The sequence below is a fragment of the Papilio xuthus genome, unplaced genomic scaffold (assembly GCF_000836235.2).
Source record: "Papilio xuthus unplaced genomic scaffold, Pxut_1.1 DF829673.1, whole genome shotgun sequence".
NCBI lineage: Eukaryota > Metazoa > Arthropoda > Insecta > Lepidoptera > Papilionidae > Papilio > Papilio xuthus.
The window spans coordinates 617821-628939 of record NW_013528976.1 but is presented as its reverse complement, the minus strand read 5'-3'; the positions used below and the strand labels follow the sequence as shown (position 1 = coordinate 628939).

The following is an 11119-nucleotide window of genomic DNA, read 5'->3' as shown; positions in this document are numbered from 1 at the left end:
TTCATACATATTTTACACTTTACTGTGAGTAAGGTCAAGTAATAACTAAAATATTCCATTACACGAATTTTTTAACACGGTATACCATAAAATATATAGCAAATGTAATCTTTCTAATATTATAAACTAGCTGTCGACTCTGTCTGCGTGGATATATAAAAAAACTTAATTAGTGTAGCCCATCCATCCATCCACATCACATCCATCTAAACATTCGCATTTATAATATTAGTAAGTTAAATAAAAAGCAACTCTTCAAGGCATAGATTCGAAAAAAATGAATAAATAGTATCCTATGTCCGTCTCCTGGCTCTAAGCTACCTCCTCACCAATTTTCAGGCATAACTGTAAAGTCGTTCTTGAGTTATAAATAGTGTAACTAACACCACTTTCTTTTATATGTAGATATAGATGCGAATGTTTAGATGTTTGTTTGAATATATCTCCAGAAATTGCATGGATGTCTATGAAAGCCATAGATGTAGAACATAGTCTGGAACACATAGACTACTAATTAAGTTTGTTTTTAATTCATCGCGAACGGAGTCGCAGGCAACGGTTTACTAATATTATAAATTGCTTATGTTTGGATGAATAGATGGATGTTTGTAAGAAGGTATCTCCAGAACGGTTGCATGGATCTCGATGAAATTCGGCATATATGTAGAACATAGTCTGGAAGAATAGGCTATATTTTTTTTTAATTCAGCGCGGACGGAATCACGTGCAACAGCTAGGATGTTTGTTAGAAGGTATCTCCAGAATGACTTAACGGATCTCAATTAAATTTGGCATAGCTAGAACGGAGTCGCTGCCGCCAGCTAGTTTTGCGTCAATATTTAAATTATGTGAAGATTTATATAAGGAGAAAGTATGACTTTACTTAAAGTCCTATATCCCCGTGGTGGGACAGAGGGCATCCACAGTGCGCCGCCAGTTCGTTCTATCTTGGGCTCTGTCTCGGGCCATGTCAGATCGATTGCCTTCATGTCAGCAGCTACTGAGCGCCGCCAAGTTTAAGACGGCTACGTCTTCCTGTTCCTAGCATCCACTCCAGAGCCAGAGGATTATGACTGGGATCCCGACGAAGCGTGTGGCCGGTCTATGACTTGCAGCGTTTTCTTTGCTGACTAATCGGCCAAGGACCACCAAGGAGATGGTATAGGAAATAATAAAAAATGTTTTATTCAATATTATATTTAAATTAAAAAAATGCTATTAGCGCGCCATCTGTGATATATCACGATATTGTTCTTCTTCTTCATCAAACTCGATTTCTTCATCATCAACTTGAGCATCCTGTAATTATATTATATACAAAATAAATTTGCTTTAACATCTTCGCACGAATCGGCCCGGCTCGCCCGGTGAAATACCACGACCACACAGAAGACACGCCTCAAGTAGAAGCAATTCCGCGTTTCGTCTGATGAGTGTGCGTCCCGGAGGCCTAATCTAGTTCTCTTTTCCTTCCCACCCTTTTTTTAATAGGAAGGGTTGGGAAGAGGAAGTGAACTTTCCGGATGAGAGGATGCATGGAAAGGGAAAATATTTTCTTTCTGTGCATCCTCTCCTCCGTCGATTAAAGGTAGGCAACGCATATGCAATTGTGTATGTCTATGGGCAACGGTCACTTCGCTATTTGAGCGATTTCAGGTGACCGCTCGCTCGTTTGCCACCTTATGATATATAAAAAAAATTGAATTTATTAGACTTGACTTAAGTAAAAAAAATGTTAAACAGTTTTTTTGTTTGTCAACGCCGCAATTTGGTTTACTGTCATATCTATCGTTATGAAGGATAAAGTAGGAATAGAAAGAAACAATTTTATATATATTGTTATTCAATTAAAACAATAATCACGAATTTTCGATTTCAAGTTCTATGAGAACAAACATCGAACATCGTAAATATTCATAATAGATTTTACTCAACCCATATCTAGTGAGTTTTCAAACTAATCTATCTTAAATAGACACACTTTAGGTATGGACCGAATTATTTAGGTTTTAATGATTACCTGATATTGTTGATACTCAGAGATAAGATCGGCCATGTTGCTTGCCGCTTCTGTGAACTCCATCTCGTCCATACCTTCACCAGTATACCAATGCAGGAACGCCTAAATTCACACCTTTTTAACAATGTTAGAGGCCAAAAAAACATATGTATGATGACAGAGGAGTTGACGCATAGGAAGGAGGAATATTCTATACTGTGCGTTTTCTTTGTAGATAAGGTAGGCAACGCATCTGCAATTGCCGAAGGGCAACGGTCGCTTCGCTATTTCAACGAATTCAGATGGCCGCATGATCGTTAATCACTTTATAAGATAAAATAAACTATTGGCAGTCAAGTAATTTATAAAATAAGATTTAAACCGGGTAAATCTACATATATAAAAATCAATTGCTGTTTGTTAGTCTCGCTAAAACTCGAGATCTAAACAGATGTATCATATCTTGGTCTTGAAATGTTCGTGGTCTAGGGTAGGTTTAAAACATGAGAAAAATTGGAATAATTTCCGGGAAAACACTAAACTCTGATCTCACTGACACTTAGCTTAGATGTAGAACATAGTCTGGAATAACACATAGGTGACAGCTAGTTGTTAATAAAAATCGAGCACATTAGGGAACGTACCCATACTACGTGACCCAATTAAGGGGGGGGTGGAAGTCCTTAAAATACTACGGTCAGGCACATGAGCCGGGGAGTGGCTCTGGTTTTTGTCACGTAGTCGTTAGTTGTTATTTTTTATAATAAATATTTCACTAGTAATTTAAGCATACAGTCTTATGTTATAAAGAAGAATATGAGCCAATTTTTTTTTTTCAATTTTTACCTGTGAAATGATTAAAAATCATAATTATGAATTACTACGTAAAAACTAAAGGACGGGAAGGGTCTTGACATGTACTACATGTAGTCACCGAGGGGAGGAAGGGGTCGAAAAACTAAAAAATAGGTCACGAAGTATGGGTATGTTCCCTTATTAAAAATATAAAAATTAAATACAGAATCAGTGGAATACTCACCCTTCTTCTAAACATTGCTGTGAATTGTTCTGAAATACGTTTGAATATTTCTTGAATTGCTGTTGAGTTGCCGATGAACGTGGCGGACATTTTAAGTCCTCGCGGCGGCACATCACATACTGATACCTTCAAATTATTTGGGATCCATTCCACGAAATAACTACGAAAGAAAATATACTAAAACTTAGATTTCAATGAAAATAAACAACAAAATATCTCGTCGTCATCAGCTCACTATACGTTCCAACTGAGGGGCTCGGAGCCTACCCTAAGTTAAGGGTGATTAGGCCATTAGTCAACCACGCTGACCAAGTGCGGGTTGACTTCACACATATCTTTGACTTTCTCAGATATGTGCAGCATCACGATGTTTTCCTTCACCGTAACATAGGATAAATGTACATATGTAAATCAGAAATGGAAAAACACATTGGTACATGGCGGGATTCGAACCCAGGACCTGCAGGTTACAAATCAAGTGCTTGACCCCTGAGACACTGACGCTCACACGCTCCCTGACAAAATATCTAGTTGTATAAATACATTGATTTCCTCGATTCAATCTGTGCTTTATTAAAAATGTAGTAATATAGTTTGTAATAAAGATTTTAAACGCGTTATTTACCTGGAATTCTTATTCTGTATCGCCAATATTTGATCATCAACTTCTCTCATCGACATTTGTCCTCTAAACATCGTGGCCACGGTCAGATAACGCCCATGTCGAGGATCCGATGCAGTCATCATATTACCCGGATTAAACATCTGTATACGACATCTATCGTTGAGTAGAGGAAACTAGACACTTGAAAACAGCGCCATCTTTTGGATAATCTTTCGATTGATAACAACGCCATCTATTAATTTTTAAGTTCACAGAAGTCTCGAAGGCCTAAGTGAGAATATGTGATAGTGAATGCTGATCCAGTGCCCTTGACTTCACACATATCTTTGACTTTCTCAGATATGTGCAACACGATGTTTTCCTTCACCGTAACAACATACGATAAATGTACATATGTAAATGTAATACATTGCTACATGACAGGATTCGAACCCAGGACCTGCAGATTACACCACTCTTTCAAATAGTTATTTATTGTAGTTTTTTAATGCATTTTTAAATTAACCCTAGGGGTTTCCTTGAAATCCTTTAAAGTAGTAATGACATTGTAAAGTGTTTCAACTGACCTGACTCATAAGTTCAGGCACGGTCTGTGCGCGATAGTTGAACGAATTGCGAGCCGTCAGCGGCGCAAAACCTGCATGAAGAAAATTTCAACTAATAGAGACAACATTCTTTTGATTGCAAAGACTTCAAATTATTGTAAAATTAGAGAAAATAGCTTTTAATAGAACAAAATACTCGAAACTGGATAATCGAGTCAAAGGGAACTAATAGGGAGATATTTACTCGCTTATAGAGGTTTCTCTCTAACCAGAGATTCTCGCTTATAGAGTTCAAGCCACCGGACAATGGTTCTTGCTTATAGAGATTTCATACTTATCTAGTTATAATCTAGATTTGACTGCACTAACAAGGAATAAAGTCACAAATCGATCCTGTATTTACACATATTTAGTTTCGAAACATCAAGAAACTTTTAGAATTATAAACAACTTACCAGGCATAAAGAAATGCAGTCGGGGAAATGGCACCATGTTGACAGCTAACTTTCTCAGATCAGCGTTCAGTTGTCCGGGGAAACGAAGACATGTTGTTACTCCAGACATCGTCAACTACAAAATACAAATCAAATACAAGTTTGAAATATAATCATACTAGCTGTCAGCTGCGACTCATAATAGCAGCCTATGTATTCTTCCAGACTATGTTCTATATGTCAAATTTAATCGAGATCCATGCAGTTCTGGAGATACCTTCTAACATACATATATCTAAACATTTGCATTTATAATATTAGTAAAAATTTATTAAAGTTGTGTAAAACGCCATCTAGCGAAAATTTCATCTTACAAATATTATAAATAAATGTGAAAGTTTAGATGAATGAATGTTTGTTTGAAGATATCTCCGAAACGGCAGAACAGATTTTGATGAAATTTGACATACATATAGAACAAAGTCAGGAAAAGCACATATGCCTCTTATTTAGTTTTTAATTCCGCGCTAATGGAGTCGCGGGTGACAGTTAAACTATATTAGAAACAGCGCCATCTATTATTTAAGAAACTATAATAATATTTACCGATATCAAATGATTAAGATCACCGTAGCTAGGGCTGGCAAGTCGTAATGTCCTGAAGCATATGTTGTAGAGAGCTTCATTATCGATACAGAATGTCATATCTGTGTTCTCTACCAGTTGATGTACTGACAACGTAGCATTGTACGGCTCTAGGACTACTTCGCTCACCTGTACACATTACAGAGTGTTTCCACATAAATAAAATATATAGGTTGTCCCAAAAGGTTACGTACATAGGAAGGGGTATGATAGGGGTGGTCACAAGGTTCACCAGAAAAATAAAATAAAATTTCCCCTCTGAAATCTTAAAATCTTTGTTAGTTGTGTTGTTTTTTTTTATTTAATATTGATAAAGGGTTATTGTATGTATAACATAATAGCTTTTTTTTTAAATATACTAATATTTGTAAGTCATCGGTTACAAAATTATTTCGCGGACACGGCCCGTCGCTTAATGAGCGTTTTAGCCGGTTATATATTAGTTTATGATAAAACATATGTTAATTTAAATATGATATCGAAGTATTTGATTGCTTTAGAAAGTGTCTATACACTGCTCTTAAAAATCCTTGTATAAACAGGTTTTTACACAACAGACAGCCAAGTTCACTATCTGTAATCATGCGAAGTCTATTTGTAAGAAAGTTGAATAAAAAAAGGGGTTAAAAGTTAGAAAGAGAAGAGAAATCAAAATTATAATATATATTATATTCACACTAGTACTATTATATATTCTATAGCAGCAGTTCACAACTAGTGGTCTGCAGAAAAGTATTTTCGCATAGTAGCTAATAAGATTAATATAAAAGTGGTTCCTGACAAAAAATGTTGGCAAACCCCTATAGCCTAGTAATACTTACCTTAGGAGATGGCACAACGCTGAATGTATTCATGATCCTATCTGGAAATTCTTCACGGATTTTACTCAGCAGCAATGTACCCAATCCTGACCCAGTGCCTCCGCCAAGAGAATGGGTCAACTGGAATCCTAATTAAAAAACTATTTAGTAATGTTCCATTGTTAGTTGCACTCCAACAAACTCCTACACTACTCAATACATTCGAGTCTTCGCTAATAGATGGATAGTTTTATAAAAAAACAAGCAGTCGCCCGCGACTTCGTCTGCTCGGAATTAACAAACCTGGTAGTAAATAAAGCCATGGATAGTATAGCTTCCCAACAGTGAAAGAATTTTTAAAATCAGTCCAGTAGTTTCAAAGTCTACTTAATACAAAAAAAAAACAATTCATTCACTCGTACATATGCAAAGTTACAATAATTCGTATAAAGCTGAAGTATAATTAAAGATTAGTTGCGTAGTTTTTGAGTTTTTCTAGAACACCCTGTATAGCATACCTTGCAAACAATCGCAACCTTCTGCTTCCTTCCTTATGACGTCAAGCACTGAGTCCACTAACTCCGCGCCCTCTGTGTAATGTCCCTTCGCCCAATTATTACCTACGAGGAAAACAATTTTGAATTCACTGAAATAGCGAAGCAACGGCTGTGCATAGACATCCATAATTGCAGTTTTGTGGTATCCCTTACATTAACGTAGGATGGGACTCATAGAAAGAGGATATTTCCCATTTCCCATCATTTCTTCATAAGTATAGGGTGGGAAGAGAAAAAGTACTAAAATTAGGCCTCCAGCTACAAGAAATTGCTTTCACTTGATTTCTGTCTTCTGTGTGGTAGGAGGTTGAAGGAAGAGGTCAAAGCAATGATGAATGAGGCCTAGTCTTACTTAGAGCAGTGGGGGAGTGTTGATTAAGGTCTAGTCTTAGGGCAGTTTCTAGCCCACAGAGGGAACGTGATATCCTTACCAGCACCGCTCTGTCCAAACACGAAGTTATCAGGTCTGAACAGTTGGCCGTAAGGTCCAGAGCGTACGGCATCCATTGTGCCCGGCTCTAAATCCACCAGAACAGCTCTGGGCACGTACTTTCCTGTAATTAGAAACCCCTTAATAAGTTATAGCCACCATAGATTCCAACTCAATACCATACAATCTTGTAAATAAGACAATCTTACTAATATTATAAATGCGAATGTTTAGATGGATGACTGTTTGTTTGAAGGTATCTCCGGTATGGTTGAAATTTGTCATAGTCTGGAAGAACACATAGGCTTAACTTTTGTTTAATACCGCGCGGACGGAGTCGCAGGTGACAGCTAGTATCGTTTAAATTATGCATTATCGTAATAATTGTCCATAGAGGGCGTTATAATTGGTTTTATCTTGTAAAAGAAATTGGAAAATTTCTACCAATATGACCTTATTTATAAAAAAAAATTTAAGGTAAGCTAAAAGCAATTAGTTGAACGTTATTACTGGCTTGTCTTAACTTTTAAATATAGTTTTCTTATTAATATTCAGCCACTGGCCGCTAGATGGCGCTTACAAATTATAGAGTAATAATATTGTTTTATTTACCGGACGATGCTTCATTGTAGTAAACATTAATCCTCTCTTGCTGCAGTGGATTTTCACCATTGTAATAACCCGATGGATCGACGCCATGCTCGTCTGATATTATCTCCCAGAACTGAAAAAACACAAGATAAATGAAAAATCATAGAAATACTAACCTCAAAAAAACATATCGTCATCCCTATCTTTCATATATAATAAAACAGAGACAATAATATGTTTTAAAAGATTTTTGTAGAAACTCACGATAATTGGTCAATCTAATAAGCCACATTTGACATATGCAAATAGCAACACTGGCGAAATTTACCACAAAAAAAAAAACAAAAAAGAAATCTGGATGTCTTTGCTTCACTTTTTTGTTCTTATATATCTATGGTACGTAGTATACTATTATATTATTTTAACAGTGGTAGAGCCCGCTTTAACATCTTCCCACGAATTTTCTCGTCTCGCCCGGTGAAATACCACGACCACACAGAAGACAGGCGTCAAGTGGAAGCAATTCTACTTACAGTCTAATGAGTGTGCGTCCCGGAGGCCTAATTTAGTCCTCTTTTCCTTCCTACCCTTTTTCTTATAAGGAAAGGATGGGAAGTGGAAGTGGACTTTCCGGATCAGACGATGCATGGAAAGGGATGATATTTTCTTTCTATACATCCTCTCTGACGATGAAATGCAACGCATATGCAATTGCGTATGTCTATGGGCAACGGTCACTTCGCTATTCCAGCGATTTTAGGTGACCGCTCACTCGTTTGCCACCTTATGATATAAAAAGAAACTAGTAAACATAATTCGAACATAAATGTCAGCAATTTACGAAAGAATGAGACTCTACAAGTTTCACAAAGAATAAGAGAGACGACTATATTTTTATCGGATTGTTTCGGTATTGACCGCGATTACTTTTTAATAAAAAAACTATCCGTGAACTTTCTCACAACCTTCAACGTAGTATGTCATTGCCCTCAGGTTAAACAGAGCTTGTCCAAAGAAACTGAGAAATGTAATACAAATTACTCATGCAACATTGTTCTTAAACTTTATAACAATTATGATGTACTTTAATATAATACTAGCCGTCGGACGTGACTACGTCCGCGTGGATATATAATAAACTTAATTAGTGTAGCCCACCCATCCATCCACATCACATCCATGTAAACATTCGCATTTATAATATTAGTAAGAAAAATAAGAATAAATAGTATCCTATGTCCGTCTCCTGTCTCTAAGCTACCTCCTCACCAATTTTCAGGCATATCGGTAAAGCCGTTCTTGAGTTATAAATAGTGTAACTAACACGACTTTCTTTTATATATATAGATTTAAATGTTATTTACTTCATAGTAAAATTAAACAGTTTTTATCTAATTAAAAATTTCATTTTAGAAAAAAAAAATTTAATTGTGCTGTTAGTTTCTCATTTGACATGTCAAATGAACGCGGGAAAGATTTTGACAATTGAATTAATGTAATTCAAAATGTCATCGAGCGTTATTTATAAATATAATTGTTGTATTAACATTACAATCGACGTATAAGTAAATAAATTGTAAAACATTTTAGTAAAAAATTTAAATTTTGATCTTTCAGAATTACGCAGGAGCAATGACAACAATAGTTTTTTTTTTACTTAAAAGACAAACGCAACCGTAGCCAACAAGACGAGTACTGTCAACCGCAACCACAATCTATTTATAGTTCAAAAACCTGACATCCGGGCATATCAAGTATTTTTAATGGCCCTTTTTTAGTAAAGTTGACGTGCTATAAAGTTTTTACAATAAAACCTTCTGTAACTTCAAGGATTCCGAACGTTTCGTTTTATTTATTATTCATATTAAAAGAAAGAAAATTTCAAAACCTACTTAACACAATTTATAGATGTTTCGGAGTACGGAATTACACAGTGAATTACGAAGTTTTATAGTTTTGGTAAGGGAACGTACCCATACTACGTGACCCGTTTAGGGGGGTGGGGGGAGCGGACTCTTTAAAATACTACGGTCAGACACAGGAGCGGGGGGGGGCTCAGATTTTAGTCACGTAGTCGTTAGTTGTTTTTTTCATAATACACAATTCACTAGTAATTTAAGTATATAAAGAAGAGTATGAACCAAATTATTTCTTTTTAAATTTTTGCCTGTAAAATGATTAGAAATCATAATTATGTGTACTACGTAAAAACTAAAGAGAGGGGGGTGTCTTGGCATGTACTACGAGTCACCGAGGGGTGGGAGGGGTCGAAAAACTATAAAAGTAGGTCACGTAGTATGGGTATGTTTCCTTATTACGTATAACGACTTTAAATATGGTCAATAGCATAGTAACATTATAATTTTTTCGACAAAGCAAGTCTCCTTAAAGTACTAAAATTGAAAAAAGGTTAAATATGCATCTAAGATTTTTTATTAGCAAAACAATTCCGTCATAAAATCAAAGTGCATTCAAATCTACATAACTCGTTTAAAAATCAATTAAATTATATCGTATCGTTTAAAATTCCGAAAACATTCTAACCGTGTGACAACGTTTACGGAAGTAAAAAAAAGTTAATTTTACTATAGATATATAAGTTTAATTAAAAAAAAACCTTCGATCCAATCTGATTTCCGCACTGGCCAGCTTGTACATGCACTATTTCACGCATTTTAAAAGAATAAATCACTCATTAAACAGATTAAAAAATCTAAATATGAACGTTAACACATAATTCTCAAACAAGAAATGCTTTAACAATCAGCTTTATCGAAACTTATCAATATTATCAACCCATTCGTAGCACTGCCTGAATAAGACTGATAAAAATTGTGAAATCCTTTGAGCTGCCAATACTATAGAAATGTTAAAAAGTACAGGTCAATTAATAATGGTTGTTATAACAATTGAAAGAGTGTGATTCAATCAGTTACGTGTTTGTTTTTTGATAAATATTTAGGTGTGTTATTCATTTATCAATGAGTATTGTAATTTGATTATTATCCTATTGTTTCCATTGCGTATGGCATTTTTATTAAGCTGACAAAGGGATTTTTGTGCATTGCAAAAAATAATGACACAGCAAACATATCAGTATTACATTTAATAAAATGATCGATAAAATAATCGTACGATATATATTTAAAGAATTTACGTATAAATTCCATTTCCAACTTTAAGAAGACGTACATATGTTTTGAATATTATATTAAATTTTATTTTATGTTATAATTTAGTTATTTGCTATTTGCAAATGTCTAATTTAAAAAAATAATAAATTTTGCCCTAGTAATTTTTAATTATATTTAATTTGATTTTAATTGTAAAAATAAAGTTTACGGACGAAAAACTGCGGACGCTGTCAATAAGACATTTGACAATGACGTTTTGAGATGTTTTATAAATTATACAGAGATTATTTTTATTTAATTTACTAAAATTATGATTTTAT

General features: G+C 35.0%; 1 protein-coding gene across 1 annotated transcript; it reads right to left on the bottom strand.

Annotated features, from left to right (window-relative positions):
* Positions 1–1187: 1187 nt before the first annotated feature.
* On the bottom strand, positions 1188–10491 carry LOC106114401 (tubulin beta chain). Its single transcript, XM_013307595.1, has 12 exons — positions 10283–10491; positions 7687–7798; positions 7076–7198; positions 6606–6707; positions 6109–6236; positions 5249–5416; positions 4664–4778; positions 4230–4300; positions 3664–3803; positions 3039–3198; positions 2021–2122; positions 1188–1299 (listed from the first exon to the last, which is right to left on the bottom strand). Exons 1-12 carry the CDS (start codon positions 10337–10339, stop codon positions 1219–1221), a joined length of 1359 nt encoding a protein of 452 aa, XP_013163049.1. The 5' UTR covers positions 10340–10491; the 3' UTR covers positions 1188–1218.
* Between the last annotated feature and the right edge of the window lie 628 nt (positions 10492–11119).